The sequence below is a fragment of the Lathamus discolor genome, chromosome 1 (genome assembly GCF_037157495.1).
Source record: "Lathamus discolor isolate bLatDis1 chromosome 1, bLatDis1.hap1, whole genome shotgun sequence".
Classification (NCBI taxonomy): domain Eukaryota; kingdom Metazoa; phylum Chordata; class Aves; order Psittaciformes; family Psittacidae; genus Lathamus; species Lathamus discolor.
Window position 1 is genome coordinate 98,654,245 of NC_088884.1, and position 24,716 is coordinate 98,678,960.

Consider the following 24,716-nt stretch of genomic DNA (forward strand, 5'->3'; position numbering starts at 1 on the left):
TAGGTATCCGGTTTTATTCCTACAAAACAACCAGTGATGATTCATTTTTCAAGACTGCATTATACACAGAAGCTTTGTGCCATGTGGGTCTGCAAAGAAGTGGCCTAGATGTATCTGTCTACATCCTAACACAAATGTAACTGGCAAAAGGCGAACAAGCCACATAAATGTTTCTACGCTCATCTGTTGCATGTCATAGTTTTCCCATTTTTCCCACAGCCCAATTTTAGAAATTCTATTTTTAGTCTATCAGAATTTGATCTTTTTCCATGATCAGAAAGAAAAGGTTGGTGGCCGCTGAGATTTGCTGATGTTTTCCTAATCACAGAATCCGGGGCCAGGGGGGGGAAGTATGCCAATATATTTTATTACTCTGCACTCAATATCTAACTCTGAAGAGCAAAAGAGAACAGAGTTCTCTCTTACATATGTATCTACAAATTAACAGTGATCATGATATTCAAGCAATCTCCAGCTAAGCACTTTCCAATACAGTCCACCAGGTTACACTTGGCAAACTACACTTAAATCATTCCCAGGATGCAAAGGATGCTTTTTTTTCCACAGAAGTAGCATTTACTAGAAGATATCGATGGACTGCTGTCTCAGCAACAGTACCAATTACATTTTCATTAGGTAATCATAGACTTACATTAGCATTTGGGGTAAAAACACACGTCATGATATATATCGTTACACAGTCTTTAACTGTTCATTTCAGTCACTTCTAATAAATACAACCTCTAAACTTCTTTCTTTGTGCACCTCCATGCACTGTGACAAAGCAAACTTATTAAGCAAAACCAGTGACCCACACTTCTTATTCAGTCTGATCAGTGGTGTATTCCAGGTGTGCAAGGTACTTCCCAAGGTAGTCACAGGCTCCTTGTTCCCGGAATTACTGGGAAAGGTTAAACCCTCTTAACTTCCCCTTTGCTTTCTGCTGCAGCCAGAGCTGTACAATCAGTAAAGTAAAACATCTGCCAAACTATTTCTTTTTTTTTAATCCCCACATATAACCCATTTCCTCAAGGAATTTGACTATCAAGCACCCTCATATTCCCCACCCACGTCCTTCGAAGGATAAAGAGCTATCAGAATCAGGTCTCCAGCCAATCTAACACAGGCTTAAAACTCACTGGTGATGGAAACATGTCTCAATCTGTACTGATTTTATTGTAATCTATACAGCTAAATAATGGGGAGGAGGTGGCTAGATAAAAAGATGCATTCCAACAAGACAGGCTAATAGATGCTGAACAATGTAACTTGGAAACTTGAACTCACCTCTACTAGCACTTTAAACTTCTCTGATTACATTTGATTTTTCTCCATGTAAGAACATGAAAACTAGCCATTTAACAGCCCAGGCACTGAAACTAAGTCTCCGGAGGTAGTATCAGCATTTTACAACCCTCAAGCCCATCTGCTCATTAACACTAAACTTAACATTGTGGAATGAAATCTGGGGCATTACTCTTGAATTTAAACACAACTATTTCTTTTGTCACAATGTCTGCACACTAGTTATCCAGGTGGGGTGAGGGGGAAATGCTTTTCAGGATCTTCCACCAAAGCAACTTTGCATTTGTAACACTTACTAAAATAGTAGATTATCAGTTTACAATTCCATTTCTACAGGAACTTCTGTAGTTTACTTACACATTTTGTCATTCCTTGTTGTTTGTGACACTTGACAAATGCTTCTGAAATTGCCTTGGCAAGTAAGAAAACTTTCCATTATGGTAACTCATAAAACACAGTTAACTTAGGTAAATAAAAGTAATCAATTTACCCTCATTAGCAGAGCAGTGCATTCATTAGGTCTGTTTGCTCTGAAGACCACAGCGGGCACCTTCACCACCTGGCAGCTGAGTATGGGCAAAGCCCATTTGATCTGGAGTGGAAAAAGCACAATTTTCTCCTACGATTTCAAGCTAAGGGAAAAGGGACAGGGAAGGCCAGAGCTTGATGCCCATAGTTAAAGGGGAAAAAACCCAAAACACATCTCACCAAGGTCTCCCTGAATCTTAGCCCGGTGGAAATTAAAAGAACAGAACTGAAAATGGTAAAGAAAGAAAAAAACTTTATATAAAGAAGTGTAATTATGATACAAAATATTCAGTGGTTATGAATACCTGGAAATTACATATTTGTGCAGCAGTATGATCTCAATTATACTGTTAAACTACTCAACCCCTTCCTTATACTGATACAAGATGCATGCTTTAAAAAAACACAAAGGAAGAAGTTTGAACTGGTGAGCACAGCAAAGGAAGTGCAGATGGGTATCAGACAAACTGTGAATTACTTAAAACAGGAGGATGGAATAAGTGTAGTGCTAAACGGTAGAGAGAAGGACTAAAGCCCCAGCCTGTTTCCACTTGGCATGAAGGTAGAATGGCTGTTACAAATCAAAGTGATTTAAATTGCTGATTTTAATCAGGATTTAAATTATCAGGCAAGAAATGTTGATCTGAATAAAGCAGTTGGGGGCATTCGGGGCTTTGTAATGTTTTTTTTCCTAGGGAAGAGCCAATTCTTACTGGTGGTAACTATTAAAACAGGCTACCTGGCCACTCCATATGTCCTTTGCATTAACACACAAAACTCTCTGCATTAACACAGCAAAATACTGGTTTTTAAGTTAACTTTAAAAACTACCTTCAGTTTAGCTGTTATGCAAGAATAAAACTTTTCAAATCTTTTTGAATTTTAATCTTTTTTCAAGAGAAATCCCAGTTTTATATATTATAGATACCTTGTCTTTTGCCTTATGGGAAGCAGAAATATCCAGCTCTCTCAACAATCAGCTTTCAGTCTTAAATGAACTAACTGGACTAAGTAAACCAATGAGGACTCCATGCCAGTATCAGCACAGAAGGCTCCTATTGCCTTGGTTATAATTTTAGGACCCCCTTGCTCCAGATTATTTCCTTAATGTCAGCCTTTGCTGGTTCAATTTCCTATAAAACTTCAGCATAAATATGGCACTCAGCTGCTTTTTTATGGTTAGATTATTTTAACAGGTGACAGTAAGTTTAGGCATAAACCATCTTATTTTCACATCTAAAATTATGTTTCAAACACATTTTAAGTTAATTGAGCTCACAAATGTGAATTATTAAGAACTGGGCAAAAATAAGTGTTTGAGGTTAGTGATTTTTATCCACTCTCATTTGAGAGGGATGTTAAAAAACAAAATAAAATCACATGCCAAGCAAGGGCCTGAGCAGAGAAATGGAAATGAGCCCTTATGACAAACAACTCATGAAAGAATAACTGCAGCTGACATATGAAACAAAACCCCCTCATCCATCAGTTTATTCTGGCCAGCTTTGATTTCTCTTTTTGGAACGCAGACAGCAAGTAACCAGAGGCACAACAGCATAACCTCAAAAACTGCGGGAGGAAGAGCTCTTTATGGACCTGAGGAAAAGGAGCATGAGGGTAAAATATTCTGAAGCTCAAGATCTTGTCTCACCATTCAAATTCCTTCTAAGTAGGTGGGTTATATTGAAATCCAGACAGAAAAGTGCATGCAGCGGGTAGTGATGCTGCTGTTAGTGTTTCTTCACTAAAACAGGGACCATGCTACTAGAAATGTGAAAGAAAACCTTCAGAGAACTCTGTAGCAATCAACAGATATGGTTTAATCCTAGTCTCCCTGTGTCCTTCATCAGCTTGTAAGGAACAGGATCACTCACATCTGCAGAGAAAAAGGCAGCAGATCTTTCCTATATCTAACCTAATCTACTTTACTAAGTATGGTAGCAGTTCTTCAGCAAAAGACACAGATTAATTGCTACTATTACCAGCATAATCCACCTTCTGTTTGTTTCTTCTGTCTTAGTGACTTCCTCACTCACTGCCTCTGTCTACTTGCTGGGGCAGATGATGAGTGAACAGGGCATAGCACAAGGCAGACAGTAACGTATATATAAAAGTGATCAAAGACTGAAAGTATACAGTGAGTCTGCAAGCCCCTTTCACGTATCAGGCCATACCAAAAATGCAAAAACAAATGCAAAAATACTATATTATGTTTGGTTTACAGCTGTTATGTCTTTCTCCCACTGCACAGAGAGACACTGTGCAAAGTGCATTGAAAGAAGCAACTACAGAAAATCATTAAATGACAAAAATACAATCAGAATATGCCAGGTGGAATATGAAAGGAACACATTTTGCACAGTATCTCTTTCAAAGTGTTTGCTACTCTACCACAAACCAGTTCCCTGAACAGCTGAATTTTAGCCCCAGAAGGAAGTACTAGTACTTTGGCCAGTACTTTGATTTAATATATTACATTTTAACACCTGGAGCACATCTCAATTGGATGGTCACCAACAGCATGTATTATTTCATGAAATAATAATTTTTAAAAAGGAGACATTTCAAATATTAACTCCAAAGTATTACAAACCACCTTAGAGAGGCTCTATGGAAACACACCAAAGCAGGGCAATTTGAATTAAAATCATCACATTCTTAGAGTAAAGGTGAAGGTGGAAGCTGCTCCAGGGCTGAGTGCCAGCAGAGCCATACACGGGACACACACCATGCTGGGCTGTAGCCCAGCACAACTGCATCAGCAGCAGAGACCAGGCATTCAAGAAAGAAGTCCAAGCTAAAGCCAAACAGATCTGTCCAGTGCCTATCTGAACCGGCACTTACAGGACTGTGCACATGCTGGCAGCTTCACAGGACTACCTGACGGAATGACCTTTCGGCTATTTTTCATTTCCTTCAGCTTTCAGAGAATCACAGAACCACAGAATGGTTTGGGTTGGAAGGGACCTTAAAGCTCATCCAATTCCAACCCCCTGCAATGGGCAGGGACACTTTTTACTAGACCAGGTTGCTCCAAGCCCCATCCAACCTGGCCTTGAGCACTGCCAGGGATGGGGCAGCCACAGCTTCTCTGGGCAGTGTATTCCAGTGCTTCACCAGCCTTACAGTGAAGAGGTTTATACTCTTTCTCTTGTCTGACAGTTTCCAGCAGTGGGTAAAGATTAAATAAATATCTAAGCTGAAGAACAAAAAGAGGTGATATAAAACCTGCCTTCAAATTAAAATTACCTCCTTTTACATAAAACCCAGCTCTTGCTTATGGGCTGATAACCAGAAATGAATAACAGGAGGAGTGCATATCTCCTGCCTCCTAAGCCTTCTCACAGCCCTGCCACAACCTGGACATCTGGCTTTATGTCCATCTGAGATGGTGTGTGAGCTCAGGTCTCACTCCCAAGGTTTTCCCCTGCACAGAGCAGTAATACCAAGGATTTCTGAATTTTCTAATTGTGGGAAAAGGCTCCAGATATTATACAACTTACACTTTGTTACACATCTTTCACTTTGTGAGAGATCTAAGTAACTTACTTACTTCCCTTACCTTGTATTTTAGGAATAGACTTAAGTTCAGTATTTATACTTGTTTTGGTTAACTCTTTAAAGTACTTGCTTATATGAGCTATTTGGTGCTTTTAGTATTAAAACATGGAATAAAACAGCTTTTGGATGCTCTTGTTTGTCCCCCAGGAAAAAAAACCCAAACAAAACCACACCTGAAATCACACAAGTGCATGGATCAACCTAGAGCTAGTGCATGCTGACCAGGAACCAGTGGAGTTCGGCTTCTCCACATTGTCCTTCTCCAGCTTGACCAGCAGGCTGGGGTGCTCAGATGGGTCTGAGAGGACAACAGGGAACAACCAGCCAACACTGCAGCCTTCTCATTCCTTTCTCCCTTGTGTTGCTGGTGGCAGGAAGTGGCAGATTAGTGCCCTTTTTCCCAGTGCTTCCTTATTTGTCAGACTATCACAGGCAGGAGTTACTGCTCAAGAAACACAAAGGTGGCATCACATTGATAAAAGGCAGTCAGACAAAAAAGCCTGATGGGTTTTTTTTTTGCCTGTCAGGGTCTCCACTCCACGACAGGCTGTGCAGAATTAACCCTTCCAAGCTGGTGGCTGTTCACCACAAAACCTCAAGACATACAGGTTTTTGGGTTGTCTTGAAGAAAAGCTGCAGCTGCCATTAGCGTGTGGGTCAGAATATATTTCTCCTAACATTACACCAAACGAAAATAGCTTCACATACCATCACTGGGAAAGATACTGCCACTTCTCCAGTCCCACACATTCTGCTCAATGTGATCACTAGATTACAGTCCAGTTTTCACAGAAGCAGTGGTCTACCTCACTGTAGTTTCAGCCAGAAAGAAGAAAGGCAACATCAAACAATTTTTAAATGCAGCCTAATTCTGAAACTTCATCTCGCATATGTAAGCTGTTATCAAGATAAATCCATATGCCAGTAATAGCAGGCACTGAATTGAAGCAGCTAATAGAACCCTGTTGCAGAAACAGAGAGAATCGTGTTGTGGGTTTCCCCCACACACACACATGCTTCCTTTGGAGGAATTAAACTAACTGAGCAGTGCCAGCACGAAAGGCCTTTGGAGAAAAATGGTTTTGGAGGAAATGAAGACTTTTTCCAATCACATAATTTTCTCGAAGTGTCAAAGCCCTCCAATTCTTCAAGATTCCACCTTACAAACGGAAATTAAAAGTATGGTCCCAGTTGTCAAAACACACATTTACCATAAATAAATCCATTAGTCACTGCCAAGGTTCTCTCCATATGAATTATGCTCTCTTATGAGCAATTTTGGTGTGAGGCTACTGAACTGTAAAGACTAGCTGTACACCTCTTCCCTGATACTTAAAAGGCTCAACATCCTTTGCTACAAAGACTGATAGCCTTTGAGCGATGTGACATTTATTATGATAAAGCACTTGGGAAAGTAAGTTTTCTAACAAAAACTAAACCATCAGAGGACATCATCTATGCTGAATGAAACCAATCATATAGTGACTGCACATACATGAAATGCATGTACAGGTTGACTGTGAAGAATCAGAGAAACCGTATTTACGTGCTTTTAGGCCAGTTATATCCCCCAGACAAACAAAATTCACACACAAACACAGGCAATTCTGAAGATTTGGGGCTCTTCCCCTTGGAGGACAAACACAGGCACCCGCCAGGGGAAGTAAAAGTGGTCTGGTTTGCACTCACAAATCCTTGACTCCATTCAGAGAGTACGACTTGATCCCACAAGTGTGGGGACTACAGGTGAGAAATGACAGCTCTGGTTTTCTAAATTCTGAAGTTTAGAAAGAAAAATGATATAGAGGGAGTATTTGAAAACAGAGCCAGGAAGCATTGACATCTGACAGAAAACAGTTGTGAAGAAAATAGTCTATAAATCACTCAAATCTAAGCAACGAATCTGTTTGGAGCAGGTTTTTAGTGCAGACTGCCCAAACTCAGCTTATTACAAGAATTAGCGTAGCTCTTCATGCAAGTGTTGGGTTCTGCATGTCAGTAGTAGCTTTCCAAGATATACTTCCAAATTTGTTACCAGTATCACCACAAGGCTTCCACTTCTGTATCCACAGATATCTTTTACTTCATTTCTTCTCTCACATGTTCTGTGCCTCAGAGATGAACTAAATGAAGTTAAACGACCCATTTAATACCTCATTATACAATCTCTTCACAACATAAGAATAAAAGATTGATTTATATTGATATTTACAGAACAACAAAAGGAACAGAAGCAATACATAAAAACACAGCTATCAATAGCAAGAGAGGAAAATAAGCACACTATTACTTAAACATTACCAAAATATATGAGACCTTCAATTCACTTCTAGAGTCTCAGGAGAAAGGAAAGGGTCTCTCTCATGGTTTGGTGCATCCTACATGTGAAACCTGCTGGATTTTCCCATGTTCTTGCAACAGAAAGCGTCTGTATCATTCTTTGTCTTTACTCCAAGGCCAAACTCAAACTTCTTGCCATAAAGGCAAGCAAAATTACCTAAACTGAATACAGATACTTCTCGAACAGTTAAAATGCTGTGCTGAACACACACAGTCAGCTACAGATGTCCTTCTGCCATCCCCCTCAGATGAAAGAGGACAACTCTGTAGTGTAAGCTTCCTTACTGAAATTTCAGTATTATGAATGCTTACTGATTGAGGAATGTTGGTGTTATGACTGAATCATGAAATACTGCAGATAAAACTTAGTTTTGTCAACTACCCACACAATCCAAGTCTGCAGAAGGCATAGTTTTGGATCATACAAATCCTATTAAAAAGCACTGTGAAGAGGTTTTAAGACATCCTTACAGAAAAACTCAGTTCTTTTGCCTGGGACAAGAACGACCCAAACTGCATAGGTCTGATGAAACATGGCACTAATTTTCAAGTTGACCTGTTTAACAGTATGTGAGCCAATTAACCACCCCAACAATCTCAAGTGCTAACCACCCGCTTCACACACTATGGCATAGACACGTCTGCTCAGCCAGCAAGAGGACACGATTATAACTATGGCTTATTGCATTACCGAGTGCATAAATCTTCTGAAAATCCTGGTTGTTTGGTGCTGTAGTTTGGCCTCAGGGACAGAAGCTCATTCCCTCCCCACAAAAATATGAGACACTACCACCCAAGGGACAGGAAATCTTTCATAGCTCTTTAGTAATATAAGGCCTGAAATGCACTCCGCAGCATTTCTCTATATCCATCAGGAAAAATACAGCCAGACACTAAACCACTGGACATAAAATACTTCTCATTTGTTCCACTACTTTTGAGAAATACACATTGCCTTCTACCTACCATAGCCATCAAGTCTATAAACTGGTTTATATTAGTAGTGAATGTATACATAGAGGGGGGAAAAACGTACCAAAATGTAGCTTGTTTAGCAAAGCAAAGCTAATTCTTCGGAAGAAAAACCCACATCACTAAACCAACTTTAGAAACATGTAAATAGGATTTGGACATAAAGATCTTAAAATACACGTGTGTCTATTACTAAAGTAAAAAAGGTCACTTGGGCAATGGCTTTCATATAAACTGCTGCAGTCTGTTGGTGACTTCCAAAGAATATACAATAGGTAACTACGAAAAGGAAGCCTGCTGTCTGCAGGCTTACACTCGCCAAATGATTTCCACTCTGGCAATCGTTTGTTGTTTTAGCTGAGATAATTTTCTTCCTAGTAGCTGGTATAGTTTTGGATTTTGTCTGGGAACAATGCTGATAACGCACCAATGGTTTTGTTGTTGCTCAGTAGTGCTTACCCTGATCAAGGACTTTTCGGTTTCCCATGCTCTGCTGGTGAGGAGGGGTGCAAGAAGCTGGAAGGAAGCAGAGACAGGACACCTGATCCAAACTAGCCAAAGGGGTATTCCACACCACAGCACGTCATGCCCAGGATATGAACGGGGGGGAGTTGGTCGGGAGCCACCGACCACTATTCAGGGACGGGCTGTATATTGGTCAGCAGGTGATGAGCAACTGTATCATGCATCATTTGTCTGTCTTGGGTTTTATTGCTCTCTCTCTTTTTCCTTTTATTATTACAAGAAGTTTACTTCATTTCAATTATTAAACTGTTCTTATCTCCACACACAGGTTTCACCTTTTTGCAGTTCTCCCCAAACCACCAGGGCAGGGGGACTGAATGAGCAGCTGTGTGGTTCTATAGCTGCTGGCTGGGATTAAACCACAACACATAAATTCACTATCTGTGCCACTAGAAGGTGTTTAGAATTCCTCAAATCTGAGCAAAGCCAAAATAAAATAGAGAAGGTCACCACCTAATTTAACAACAGTGCAGTAAATCAGATAGCATAACACACTGTAATGTTTTGATGGATCAAAAAGCAAGAAAACCCAACTCCAGAAAAACTGATTTGCCATATATTTGCAGCCAGCCATAAGTATGGCCCTATTAAAAGCCCCACCACCAAGCTCTGGCTACTCAAGATAGAGAGTTCACTACAGGGACCTGTGCTCTCATTGACTAGCTGTGGCCAGCACTTGATGAATCTCAAGCACATGGGCAGAAATATAGCTCTATTCTCCAGCCTGATTCAACAAGTCCAACACCCTCATCTGTATTTCTGTCCTATTACAGCTGATGTCTGCTTTGCTTCACTCTGGGTTCTGTCTGTCCCCTGACCCACACTTTCTTCCTGTCTTCCCATCTACTTCCTTAGGTCTCTGCATTTCTGATGCAGCGCCTTCTTGTTTCTCCTTCCAAACTGGAAAGAGCTGAGAGTGCAGAGAAGGCAAGCTTTCTTATCCACCACTCCTGGGATGAATGGGAGAGCAGTCCTTGAAAGCTGGGAGGAGACACTGGGGGAAAGACCTACTGAGACCCTGCTTGTGTAGGCAGGAACACGCTCTGACCATAGTCTAGGCCCCCATGGGCACCTTCCAGTCTATCAGGGCTACAAGAAGGTAGACTAGATGTTCAGCACGTGTTAGCAAGGAAATAGTAATCTCATTGAAAGTATATTTCGCCACCCTCAACAGGTAATAAAGTAGCTAATCTCTCCTCTCTATTCCCACTGCTGCAAGAGGGACCACAAATCGCAGACCACAATAGATAATTCAGATGTACCTCAGTTTCTCATTGTAATGGTTTCAAGAACTTCCTAGAAGAGCAGGGAAAACAGTGTATTTTCCCCTAATCTGATTCTCAGATTAAACAAGTAAACCCCTTTAGGCAAATTTCCCCCCAGGTTTCCAACTAAGAAAAACAGCTTTGAAAATATAAGCAACTGAAACCAGGATTTTTATTTGTATCTAAGAAGTACTACATGGCCTTAGGAGGCTTTATCGTTATCTACATGTGAGTGCAACACACAACCTCCAAGGGCAGTATCCAGACAGTTAGTTACAAAACTGTGATAAACTGCAGTAATATATACATTTGATTTTCTCATCTGCACTCAGGCTACTAATCCATCTTCACTAGGACAACTGGAGAGACAACTACACTTGGCATTCTACGTTTTTAAGCAGAAACTGGCAAAACTAACCAACAAAAACAACCTCCGACAAGAGCAGCAAAAAACCCACCCCAGAAAACCCCCAAACAATTGAAACAAGGGCAAAGGCAAGAAAAATACCCTACCCAAAGTGAGTTCTTGAAAAACTTCTGCAATGTGCATTATAAAATTAACAGCGTACGGATCTTGTCTAGAAAACAAAAAACTACATTTGATGTTGCACTGATAAAAGCCGTATACAACAGCAGCCATTTAGCTTCCTCCCTTCATAACAGGAAAGACAATCGATTCTCAGCTTAAATATTGAATTTTAAAATATGTAAGACCTATATATTTGTAAAAAATGCATCTTCAATATGAAATATTTTACATATTTTTTAATGCTATGTTTCTTTACAGAGCTCTGTGTGTATGACTGAAGTACTTCGGTTAAAATCTGATATTCTGTTGATATTTGAGGAGACCAGCCCAGTTTGCTTTTGCCATTACCTTTATGGGGAAACTATCCAGTCCAAATCTGTTCTGATAAGCTCTTGATGTGACTCTAAAACATATGCTCACCATGTGTGCACTATCCACAACGTATAAATCACAGATCTGGGAAGTTATTTTGAAACCAGAAGCAATGTCTTCTCAATAACCACTAGTGAAACTTGACATATGGAACACACTGTGTTAGAAATACCACTATTGCTAATACTGTTGTTTACCTGTTGTGCTAACAGGTTGGATTCTAACAAGTGAGCTAATTCCACAATAAGACATCTGAGAAAGGGGGAAAAACAAACAAGCAAAAAACCCCCACCGAACCGCCCGTCATTAACTTAAATCACATGTGCTAATCAGCATTTGGAGTTCAATTTCGCAAAAAATCCATTCAGAGATTTGTAACTTACACCAGCTTCACTAATCCTCACATTACAAAGCAAACTTGGCAGAAGTTGCTCCATCTGTGATCCTCCCCTCTCCCCCAGACTACTTGAATAAAAATTATTCTCATATTGGCCAGAGCTGGATTCAGATAGAAGGAAAAATAAAACTCCATGCAAGTGCCTTTATTTTGGACACAGCAGGTCACTCAATATTACTTGTAAAGAGCACTATGTAAGTCAAAGTATCCATTCCATGCATGGCTTTTACATGGGCCATTCGTAATAATTTTACCTACATGCAATTAAAATATCTGAGTAGCCTGAAAAAAGTGATTACCATACTGTAAAGATCAAACAAAGTCATGTTTTTCCTGGTTTTATCAGAGACATAAATGAATTTATCAATTTTCAGAAGGAAATTTGGAAACAAAAGAAATACGAATACAAGCAATTCCCCCCCCTCAGGAAGAGCAGCGGTCACCTACCTGATACAAGCCTACACTGCTGCCAGCACAACACCTCCCCTGGTCTAGACTGGGGTGAAAAGATATTCTCCTCAGCCCTCTTTACATTTGTATCATCACCTCATCCTTACAAGTATCTGCATCAGTATTCCCAAAGACACTTCCAGTAATGCTGTCTGGTGCTCTATAAACTGCTTGGGTATTTCACTCCCAAATTAACTCCAGCAATGCACCACAGCTACTAGACTTTAAATTTAACTGGAAGCTGGCTGACCAGAGAGCTGGCAGAGAACAAAGGCAGAATCCCAGGGTGTAGGCAGAGCTTACTCCACAGCCTGGCTGACCTGCTATCTTCTGCCTCCCCGTTCTTCTGTCCCCTCTTCCCCAGTACCATGTTGTACAGTTCCACCTTCCATGAAAAAATAAACACTGTTTTTCCCCTAGACAGGTAGTTTTCTCACTAGTTCAGTATTGCAGATGAGCTCATCATACCAGCACCAGTACAGGACTACAGTACGGAAAGCGGGAGACCACCCCTTTTAATGGCAGCAAATCCTTAACTTGCTTCAGTTGACTCCTCTAACGAACGCTAACGCAGTAACATGTGAAGAAACCAGAAAGAGGTCAACAAGCTGGGCTCTCCAGAGCCTGGAATGTTTTCAGTACCTGCATAATAAAGTTATTCTATTGTATGCAGTGTGCCAGGAGAACACAGATATTTCATTTGGATAAACTACTTAACAGACAAGTAAACATAATGTGTTTACACTGACTTTAAGTAGCACACAATTTTACAGGAAAAAGAGAGTAACAGGCAAGTTTGATGTTCCTGAGGAATCACTTTTTCAAGATATTTGGTATTTTGACGCAAAACAAAAAACACAAAATACCACATTTCTTGTATTCAAATATCTATAGCAACTATAAAGAGAGATGGTCTGTGCCAAGTTCCCAGAATCCCTCTCTGGCTGTAACTAGACTGCCATACACTTCATCACAGTCATAGGTGAGGGAGAGGTGAAGCTTTTAATGACACTAAGTCAAAAATCAATTTTGTTTTGCTATTCTGCATTCACAAATCTCCATTATCCCTACCCACTGCTGGCATTCCCCACGACAAAAATGTTACTGAGAAGGGCAGGAAACCCTACTATGAACATAAAAGGTTTTTTGTTTGTTTTGTTGCAAATTAAATGAAGGAGAGAAAATAAATGGCTTTTTTGTTCATTTGGTTTGCATGACGTGGAATATGTATTAAAACGGGTCAGAAAAAAGAAGCCCCAGTCAGCTCCCCTGGGTGAAAGCAAGTAAAGCTGAATTCTCTCAGGTGAATAGTCAAACCTGCAGCAATCCAGCCCTTAAACAATCTTTTGGTCTACAAAGTAGTTAGCACAAATTAGAAAAAGAGATAGCGATGCAACCTCAGCACAGCACCTCCACTGTGACTGGAATGCAAAGACTGCAAGCTCAGCCCAGAAATGTGCTGTAAGAGAAGGACCTTCAGATTACTTTGAACCATTACTTCGTACCCAGCTGTGGACTATATGCCAGAACGCTTCAGCCAATTTGGAGCTCAAACAACGTGGCCACCGTTCAGTTACAGAATTCCACTATCTTCTGTATGAGGCCACTGAAGTCTTCAAAGCTACATTACCTGCCTCAATGACAACTAAATAGATGTATAGTTGAACGGAAACACCACTTGCCAAAAATATCATTAAAAATCGGTTATTTAACATCAGTGGCAGTTTTCCTTGTGCCACGTCAGTTATGCACTGGAATGCAAATCCGAGAAATCAGAACAACAGCCACCAGCCTCTGAGACAAAAATGAACAGCGGCAAAAGTCACAGCTGAAACACAACAATCTTTTTAGCAGTCTAAAGACAACTACCCTACCACCCGCTAAGGCAGTCACATTTTAAAGTCACTTTCTCAAATACTACAGAATCTGTAACCACAATATTCTACATCAACAGAAGTGGTAGGAAATGCTACAATTTCTCTTTTGGCGAAGTGCTGGTCTATCTTCCTTGATGTAAGGAAACATCTTACATGAATAAAACACTCTAATACTTTCCAGAACTATTCCAGCATCTCATCTGCCATAACCACCTCACTTCCTCCTTTAGATTGAGCACAGTGAAGAAGTGCCAAAACCACACAGTGGGTTAAATGAGCTAAAGGAAAGAGAGTGAAAATACAGAAAATGGGTGCATGTAAGTTGTTCATAAACTTATCAGACTATCCATCCTCTTTCACCATCAAAAGTGATCACAAATACTTTTACTTTGTCATGTAGTGGTGTTTAAAACCCCCTTGTGTATGTACTGGTTTATACAAACACACATCCATAGGCATATTGGCTTCTTGTTGTGATAACATTGAGGGTCAGAGCAAGGTTAAGGACCAATTCTATGCTCTTTTCCTATGTACACAATATCCAAGGACTTTTTGAACACGCCCGAGACTTTCACAAGCAGCATAAAGTGGGTGCAGAAAAGCTACACCTTCCCTGCAGCACTTGAACTTAGCAGCTGCTAAAGCTGCTCCTCTGACTCTAAAACCGGAGGAAGATTAAGTTGAATTGGTTTATTAAACCCAAAATGGTCCTGTATGGCACATAGTTAAAGCAATGTAGGGAGGAGCCTGAAGTGTGAAGGGCGGAGGTGAACAGGCACAGCCCAACAGCCCCACCTTCAAACAGTTAAAATGCAGCCCCAGCAAGCTTCAGTTGGTGAGAACCATATGGAACATTACAGAGCCCTACATGAAAACTTTACAGAAAGCGGCCTCAATAAAAAAAAACAAATATGGGAAAGAAAATCCTTGAGCTGTTAAGTGTTTCTGCTTATTAGCTTAGTTATTCTGAAAGTCATAGATTCAGACCTCTTCTCTGCTCCCTGTGTGCTGTGGTTGTGCAGAACTAGCAGCAAGCAAGCTGCAATAAATTATTTTTGGTACCAGCAGCACTGCAGCCTTAGAAGTTACACAGAGCTACAGAAAATGCAAAGTTCCTGTGGGTGGACACACTTCTCTCAGGTCAACTAAAGCTTAAAGTTTATCTCCTCCCCAATGTTAATGGATTGCGGTAGCAAATCAAATCAATATGAAAGAGGGAAGTCTTGAAAGAAGGCTGCTCAGCCCCTTCCTGTGAGCACTAAATTTCAGCAGCCGCTCTCTTATTAACTACTGCAAGTTTAAAAAGACTTTTTCTCATAACCCCGATGAAGCTGGGTTTCAAGTATTGAAAAAGTAAACAGGAGCAGTCGATGCTGACTTTTGAGCTACAAGCATTGTGAAACTGAAGTGTGTGAGGGGGGGAAGCAAAAGAGTAGTCAGTTATATGATTTTGTGATTCACCATCCTGTACAAACTAGGAAACCAAACACTTCAAAGTGCTAAGCCCCCCCAGATTCCCACTGAATGTACAAGTACATTGGTACATTGCTTATCTGAACAGTCTGTGAGATCCAGACTGGAAAACTGATTACAGGTTTGTAGCTTCAGCCAGAGGTTGTACCTCACGTTTCAATTCATAAAACAATGCACTCGAAGGATTCCAGTCTGCAGATCCTGGCTGTCAGACCTGTCCTTAAACCTCTGCTAATCCAAGCACAGCAATATGAACGATACATATTGAAATAATATGCAAACAAATGTTATATACATGCAAGTGATTGAGTAAAAACAAACTCTGACTCCTTTGTTACTTACAGATTCCCCTGTTTCTGCAGTCAGGAACAGAACCATGTGCACTGACACCAGGTGCTCAGGTAAAATGTATGCTACCAGGTGAGCATGTTTTAACTGTTAGTTCCCAGATGTTTATCCTGGGATAAGGGGGAAGTTTCACAAGAGGATTAAGGTGTTGTAAGACTATGCTGCCCAAGGGAGGGACAGTCAAATGAATCATGGATCCGATCCAGCTGAAAACCAACCCAGAAGAGGAAAAGAAAGAAATGTGTCTGTCCTCACCTGCTTGGTGAACTAAGGGCTAGTATTAGCAAAGGGAGGCAGCAAGAATATATGGGCATTGACAAGAGCGGGAAAGACAAGACTTCCTCAGTGGTGGCAGCTCAGGTCCACACCAGCTTAAGCCACTTGTGAAGCCTTAAGCTTTAGGTCAAACTACTGTAAATTAAGGTTAACCTAAATGCAACCAATTGTCTTAACACAATCACACGTTAATGGTTTTGGCTCTGTGCTAGCAGAATGAATTTTGAACACATTCCAGCCAAAGTTGTTCTTCCTGAACTTGACAGTAGTGCCTAAAACTTCACTGCAGGAATTTCAACACATGCTATTTGGTCAACCTGGAGCTCAGTTTTCACTATGACTGGCTACCCTATGTCAAAATAGAATCACAGAAACTTAGGATGGTTTGGGTTGGAAGGGACCTTAAGGCTCATCTAGTTCCAACCCCTTGCCACAGGCAGGGACACCTTCCACTAGACCAGGTTGCTCCAAGAACCGTCCAGCCTGGCCTTGAACACGGCCAGGAATGGGGCAGCCACAGCTTCTCTGGGCAGCCTGTGCCAGGGCCTCACCACCCTCCCAATAAAGACTTCTTCCTAATATCTAATCTAAATCTCCCCTCTCTTCAGGTTAAAGCCATTCCCCCTTGTCCTATCTCTATCTGCCCTTGTAAAAAATCCCTCTCCAGCTTTCTTGTTGGCCCTTGAAGGCACTGGAAGCTGCTTTAAGGTCTCCTTGCAGCTTTCTCTTTTCCAGGCTGAACAAGCCCAACTTGCCCTGCTCTGGCTACGGCTTATAATAACCACTGACTATCTTGTAAAGGGGCACACTTTCTATCAGAGCATATAAAGGTCATTAGAGGCTAGAAGCGCTTGAAGTGAAGAGTCTCTCCATTCCTTTCAGTTTGCTAAACTGAAACCTATTGTGCTGCAAAAAGACAAGCTGCAAAAAGAGGTCAACACAAAAACTCCTTGTCCTAAAGGACACTAATCACACAGGAGCACCAAGCGTGAGCTAGTATGGAAAGAAGAAAAATGGGAGAGGCTGTGGAATAAGAGAGACACAGAGATACACCCTTATAGGAAGAGCAAAATAAAAGGGGTTACACGATGAATATGATAATGCATATGAAAGGGAAGGAGCATTGCTGGCCTGGGATTTAATTTTGGTATCATCCCAGTTTTGCATTTACTACAGACTTTGCCCCAGTGTGAGCAAGATCAGACAGCTTATTAACTGAAGAGATGCTTAATCCTACTTAGTCATCAGGCATGAGTAAGGGCTACAGTATTTGACCTCTTGTGGAAAAGAAACACCTGAAAAACCGTCTCTCTGTCTCATCTTTGCAATGCTAGAGAAATAGATATTTCCTATAGTGCAACTGATCAACTTCTGAGCACCTGCAACCTAAGTTAAACAGCCATATTGCACTAGAAAGAACACAAGAAATGCATACAAGTTTATGAACATACACACATGCCCATATTAAATACAGCAGGTGTTAAACTTTAAAAATCTACTCACAAGACTGCCAGCATTCTTCAGCATTCAATTCTATTACCCACACTATCCAGGAAGCACTAAGACCAACTCAGATGTTACACTTCTCACTCTGGGTACCTTTTTCAACAAAATAGGAGAGCCTGGGGGAGAAAGGTGGAATATCTGCCAACAAGGAAGAGATATAACCAGCTTTCTATAAATCCGAAGGTGTCATTCTGTCGCTACACAAAGCAAGCTGTGAGGACTAGCCTGCACACTTCCCTTCCCTCAGGTAGAAGGGCGATGTGATCGATATCTTCCATGAGGCAGTGCATTAGCCTGGAGTAGTTAAAAAGCAGTATTGGAAAATACTCTATTTGCCAGCCGTGTTTTCTGTAAGTTTAAACTAATTTGGAATTGGCATAGTACGCTTTGGCAGGGGAAGAAAAAAGATGATCTAATAGGTCATTTCACTTCCGTCACTAATTTCTGAGAGCTAAATAACATTTGATGTTTATGGTGTTTAAAACTCCATTTCCCAAGGACTGGTTTTAAGGTTAGAAATGGTCACTATGACAGTAGCTATCAAACCAATAAAGACGATAAATAAGAAAAGTCCTGAAGAACTTTTGAAACAGCAAAAAAGGAGCTAAAAGGAGCTCCAGCCCCCTTGTACCTCATGGTATCCGAGCAATATTTATTTGCTAAGACCAAATAAGTGTGCATTAGAAGGTCAGTATGGTAATTACAGATGTAGTGCTTCACTGGACCAGAAAAAAACCCAACGAAAAATGAACAGTGGTGTCATGGATAAGAAACACAGGTGACATAACTTGCAATGTTTATTATATATTTGCCTATTATATACTCAGCTATCTATTGCATTCTAAATATACATTAACTACTTTATATATAAAACGCATATGAGTATATACACACAATATATGAACTACACACAGTAACATGGATGCAGAGCCAGAAGACTCTTAGACTGAAAGGAGGAAACAAGAAAGCAGATTAGCGCACAAAGAACCAAAGAACTGACATAATGTGCTGATATTTCCTGCAAGCATCCCGAAGATGAGCAGCAAAGTTTTGGATGGGCTGCATATTTTCCTAATACCTCCTTTGAAAACCAAGCTGGTCCAGCATTGTAAATAATCCAACACAAAGGCGCAGAAAACAAGTTTGACTTTTGCCAGGTTGAACTGGGGCTGGGGAAAAAGGTCCTCCCACGTATTTATAAACAATATATTAACTTTTGTGCATGACAGTATGGGAGCAAACTAGTTCTGAAAGCCCCTGTTCTCCTCAAGTAGAACAGGTTGAAAGAGCTATAAATCCAGATATTCCAAACTTCAGCAAGTGAAAACTTGGTCTATAACAAGACAGATTCAGAGTAGATCAGCAATTCATGAAACACAGCCAAGCCTCTGCTCCTACATTGCTTCTTGAAAAAAGGCTCCCATTGATGACTGCCTGTCAGTTGACATAGAGCCCTCAACAGTGGAAAGTGCATAATCCCTTTCATGAACTCAGGGAGCGAGGGTGTAAACTGTGGGGGTGGTGACAAGGAGCATGGCACAGACCAGAGAGCTTGTACTCCACCACATGAAGAAAATCAGAGTGTGTGTCTTCAGATACTCATCTTCTAGAGACGGCTTTTACCCAGCCTGCTGAAGGGTACCTCAGCGCATGTGTCAGCACTGGCTGCTAGGAGGGTTTGCTGTCCCAACCTAGTACACGTCCCCCTCCCTTCCCAGCATCTCTCAGTTTGGAGAAAGACACACACACTGAACATACTTCCCTTTGTTTTGCCCTGATGAAAAAAGAATTAGAAACAGCATTTCTTGTGATCCACATTGTATTTGTTGTCATTGAAGCCTGACTGCTTCATTCTCAAATTGTGCGGTTTAATAATCTGAGGGAAGAATTCAATAATGATTGTGTGTGAAGAGTTAAGCAGTAGCAGACCCAAATGATTGTTCCACTATAAGCCTCTCAGCTGGAGTTTACCAGGGAATAAAGGAAGAAACCCCCAAAATGTAGTTCACCATTTTCTCATGTCAAAAGAAAGTGTTAAATGAATTTGAACTGTTTTGGCAAATAAAAATCATGATGCACATAAACATCAAAACTCACCAAGCTTCTATGATGGCCAGAAATGAAAAAGCTTCTTCTTTTTGTACTCAAAAAGCATAAATGTCTTAAAGAAAATATTTTTCAGTTGCTTTAAAAGAAGCAATTTCTCAGGTTTTGAATATTACTTTCACGTACACATGAATGCTCTCTAATGTTTGCAACATGAGACAAAAATCATAATTATCACTCTATGAGTGAAACAAAGCAGATAATGTTTCTGATTTTTTTTTACAACACTTGTGTACACATTCTTTAAAAAAAAAAAAACAGGTTGATGGAAATGGGTCAGGTTTTTAGGAGATACTAGAACGTCTCTTTTCAAGAGAAGCAGCATAGTGCACATCGAGTACATTTAAACAGCACGGAGACCGAAGCACACAGATTCAGTTAGGGTGAATTTCACAGCACACTATCCTTTAGGGTGGCTACTCCTAGCTCCTGGAGTGTCCCAACCTGAATCAAATTAATAATAGTAAGAGCTGTAAGCGCATTTCCTCCTTTTGTTACTTTGTTTCCACAACTTTCACATTATAGTAGGGCAGTGTGTCTCTGTCCTGGATCTTCAAGGGAAGGTCAACAAATCACAGAATGGTTTGGGTTGAAGGGACCATCCAGTTCCGACCGCGTGCCATGGTCAGGGACACCATCCACGAGACCAGGATGCTCAAAGCCCTGTCCAACCTGGCAGGGATGGGGCAGCCATAGCTCCTCTGGGCACCCTGTGCCAGTGCCTCACCACCCTCTTAATGAAGAGCTTTCTAATATCTAATCTAGATCTCCCCTCTTTCCGTTTAAAGGCATCCCCCCCTTGTCCTACCCCTACTTGCTCTTATAAAAAATGAGCTACTTCACTAAAACCCCTGGCCTTTAATGCTTCAGGATAAGGTTTGGAAAGAAGGGGAAAGGACAACCCACAGCTAGCAATGGCTCAAGGAGCTGTTCTGAAGACGGATGTGTACACAGTGCATCACAACACTTCCCTGGAGCCAAGTAATCCTGAGGTCTCCTGAGCCTCCAGCCCCTTTCCTGTATCTTGTGGAAATGACATGAGAGGTGGAAAGGGATCTGAAGACCGTTTGGCTGACGAAAGATAGTCCCTGCTCGTGGAGTTTGACTAGTTACCGAGCCAAGGCAACGCGCTGCGGTGCGACGGGCACCGCGGTAACCGTGCGTTCAAAAGTCCTGCGGAAAGGCAGAGAAACATGGTTGTGCCTCGCTGCTAACGCCAGGAAAGCAACCAGATGTCAGTGAGGTTTTTCTGCTTCCTGTTTGCAAAGCGCGCACACACACACACAGACACCCCCCCCCCCCCCCCGCTTTGTGTGGCTCCAGCCACCGCTCCCTCCCTCTCTCTCCCTCCTTTCGCCGCCGCCGCGGGCCCTGCCCGGCTCCCCGCCCCGAGGGAGGAGGCGGCCCGCCCCCCGCTCCGGCCGTCCTCCCCGGGAGCGGTACCGGGGGCTGCCCGCCGGCGGGGGGGCTGCGCTCAGCTTTTGTTTGCCGCCGGCGAAGGAACCCCCATCCCCTCGCCCCGGGGGCAGACAAAGCTCCCTGTAGCACGCTGAGGGGCTGAGGGAAGGGTGCCGCTGCCGCGGGACTGCGCGGCGCCGCGCAGGGGAGGAGCCGGCGGGCACCGAGCCGGCACGGCGGCCGGGGGACGACGGGCCCAGCGCGGCTCAAGATAAACATAGTGCTCCCTTCTTCCACGCACGGGGGGGTGGCGAGGGGAAGAGCCGCCGCCGGGACGGCCGCCTCCCCGCCGCTTTGTCACGGTGACCGCCCCCCCGGGGCCCGGCGGCAGCTGCCGCCCTGCAGGACCCTCCCGCACAGCCGCGCAGCGGGAGGGAGGGAGGGAGGGAGGGACGTGCGGGGCTTGTAAACCACACGCTGCCGTCGCACCTCCCCTCCCTCCATCCCTCCTCCCCACCGCCCATTGTGCGCCCGGCAGACGGCGAAGACCCGGCTGCCCGGTGCCCACCCCCCAGCACCGGGAACCCGCAGCACGGCCCGGGGCGCGGGGACACGCCGGGACACACACAAACACACACGCTTTTCTCCTGCTAGCCCCCGCTAAGCGGCCGTGACCTGCTCTAACCACGGCCCCAGAGAAGCACGGGGCCCGGCTCCCCCCGCACCTCCTCTGATTATGCATCCTCGGTGCAGCCTGGGAGTGGGAAACTCCGCTTCCTACTTGCCGCTACGCTCCAGCCGGCTCAGCCCCCGCCCCCTTCCCCCCCTCCGCTCCTCGCCCAGAGCCTTAAAACCCACGGAAAGTTTAGGAAGCGATTCAGCTGGGGCTGCCGCTCGCGTGGGCCAGCCCGGCCCAGAGAACTGCCCAACTTTTCTCACCCTCCTGCCGGCACCCCGGCCCGAGGAGCCGGCTTCCACCTCCCTCCGCCGCGGGATTTAGGGGGGGGGGGGGGCTGCCAGCACAGCCCGCCCGCCCGCCCCCCGCGCGGAAAAGCCGTCGTGAACCACACACACAACCCGTCCGTGGGCTGCCGACAGCCCGCGGCGCGCACCCGGCGCCGCTCCTTCTCCTTCTCCTTCCCCCTGGGCAGCTCTTCCCTTCCGAGAGAGACGGGGGAAAAAAGTTTGTCCGCTCCCCCCGCCCCTGCCGTGAGAAGTTGCGGAGCCGCCCGAGCCCCCCGCTCACCCAGCCCGGCCGCCGCTGAAGTTGAGCCGGGCACCGGTGCCCCCCTCCGGGAAACCGGGGTCCATCTACAGCTCACCGCAGAGCGGACAGCCGCCCCCCGGGCCGCATCCCCTTACCATGATCAGAGTGTGGTTCCTCTGCTCCGCCGTGGCTGGCTCGGCATCTTGCTGCTGTTTGCTCTGCTGCTGCTGCTGCTTGCTGCCGCCGGTGCCGGTTTTCTTGGCTCTCTGCTCCAGGGTCCGCTGGTAGAGGCTCACGGTGTCCCTGCGCTCCAGCTCCAGCTGCTCCGCCTGGGCTTGCTGGTACCTGCTCTCGCAGTTGACATGGTGCCGCCGGCAGCCCTCGATGCGCTGCCTCAGCCGCTCCACCACCGTGCTGTGCTTGGGGACGCCGCCGTTCGCGTTATTGTTACTGGGAGCAGCGGCAGGAGGGCCGTGGGGAGCGCTGCTGACCCCGACACCGGCCCCGCCGAGGCTGCTGTTCAGGTTATTGTTGATGCAGATACTGCTGCCATTCGCGGCGGCAACGGGGGCTGCAAAATCCCCCATCCTCTTCCCCGGGCACACTATTTTGGAAGAAGTTTTTCCCCTACCCTTGGCACACACACAGTCTCCTCCGGGGTCCTGATGGGATACTTTTGAGAGAACCGGGGGGGAGGGGGCACCAGCATGTATCAGGGAAACAGCGATCCCAAGCAAATGTTTCTCTTTCCCCCCAGCCAATCCCTCTCGAGAGGCTCCAAAACATTAAAAAGAAGGGGGGGGGGGGGGGGGGAGAGAGAGAGAAGGAGGAGGGAAATAAAGAGAGAAGGTGCTAAAAGGTTATCACCAGCAACACAACCAACGAACACACACACACACAAAAAGCAGCACAACAAACTACTCAGCAGCAATTCGGGTAGCAAACTCCAGGAGATATCAGACCAGCTCCTCCTTTCCTCCTTTTTCCTTTTTATAATCCATTATTTCCAAATAGATTCCGGGAGATTTCCGGAGGTTTCGCCCAAAGCCTTCTCTCCCCATGGATAAAGAGCAACACGCGCGCCCCTCCGCCGGCACACACACACAGAGCCACATCCACAGCCGCTCACACGCGTGTTCGCGCACACGCATCCAGGCACAGGCACACACGGACACACTCACTCGCACTCCCTGGCAGCAAAAGACAGGACGAGCCGCTTTCTTATTGTATTTTTCCTTCTAGAGAAAAGTTTGGGTGTTTATGCCGCACCGTGTTCGCAAAGTACTTTGGCTGCTGAGTTGCATTTCAACAGGAACCTAAAGAGCAAATCCTCGGGCTGGGGGAAGTAAACACATGGACAATCCGGGCCGAGCTGGAAGGAAAGGAAAAACAATAAAAAAGAAGGAAAGAAAAAAAAAAAAAAGTAGAGCTGTGAAGTCTCTGCAAACCGCCGAGCTGATAGAGCCTAACGCTTTGCTCTGCTCTGCTTGCTGCTGCTCCTCCTGCCACCATCACAATGATCAAATGCTCTCCTCCTCCACCTCCTCCTCCTCCATGCCAGCGGAGTGATATCAGGACAGGAGCGCTCAGTAAACACCGCAGCAGCACCACCACCAGCAGCAGCGGCAGCTCCTCCAGGCCGGGAGGCAGACCCGGGGACAAGGTGCAAAACCCGGCACGGACGTCGCCCAGCAGGAGCGGACATGGCGCTTCCCCCGCAGCGCCCCACGCTCCGCTCACGCCCGGCGCCTGCGGGCACGGCACGGCACGGCACGGCACGGCACGGCTCGGCTCGGCTCGGGCCGCCACCTGCCGCCCCCGGGGCTCCCCAGGCCGAGCGGGGCGAGCGGCAGCCTCAGCGGCCGGCAGCCGGTGCGAGCACGGCGGCGGAGGCTCGGCGCTGCGGCGGGGAGCGGCGGATACCGGGCGGGAAGAAGGTTAAAGGGGGGTGGGGGGGGCAGCGCCTCGGGTGAGCGAGCCCCGTGCCCCGGTACCGGAGGGTGCGGGGGACCCCCGGAGCCCAGCGTGTGCCGGTGTCTCCCTGCCGGGTCAACTGTTGCATAACGCGCGGGAGCGGAGCGGGGAGCCCGGTGCCGCCCGGAGACCGGGCTGAACTTTCTATTTTAAACAGCGGCCGAAACATGACACGTTGGGCAGGAACGTTTTTCCGAGAGAGCGAGCTAGCGGGCGGACGGCGGCTGCCTCCGTGCAGAGCGAGGGTGATTCATGGATCAGGAACAGCATCCCGGGAAGCGAGTGCTGAACCCTTTGGCAAACAAAG

At 44.7% G+C, this 24,716-nt stretch overlaps 1 protein-coding gene across 3 annotated transcripts in view; it reads right to left on the minus strand.

The window, feature by feature from the left end:
• Positions 1–24,272, minus strand: part of MAML3 (mastermind like transcriptional coactivator 3) — a 252,127-nt gene extending 227,855 nt beyond the window's left edge. The window contains exons 1-2 of one of the 3 annotated variants that reach the window (XM_065687517.1): positions 23,884–24,271; positions 22,591–23,807 (exon numbers count right to left, since the gene is read on the minus strand). In XM_065687517.1, coding sequence (XP_065543589.1) covers positions 22,591–23,022 — 432 coding nt within the window. In that variant the 5' untranslated portion in view covers positions 23,023–23,807; positions 23,884–24,271. Of the gene's footprint in view, positions 1–22,590 lie in introns of all 3 variants that reach the window. The other 2 variants (XM_065687524.1, XM_065687508.1) reach the window with 2 other exon arrangements.
• Positions 24,273–24,716: the final 444 nt, after the last annotated feature.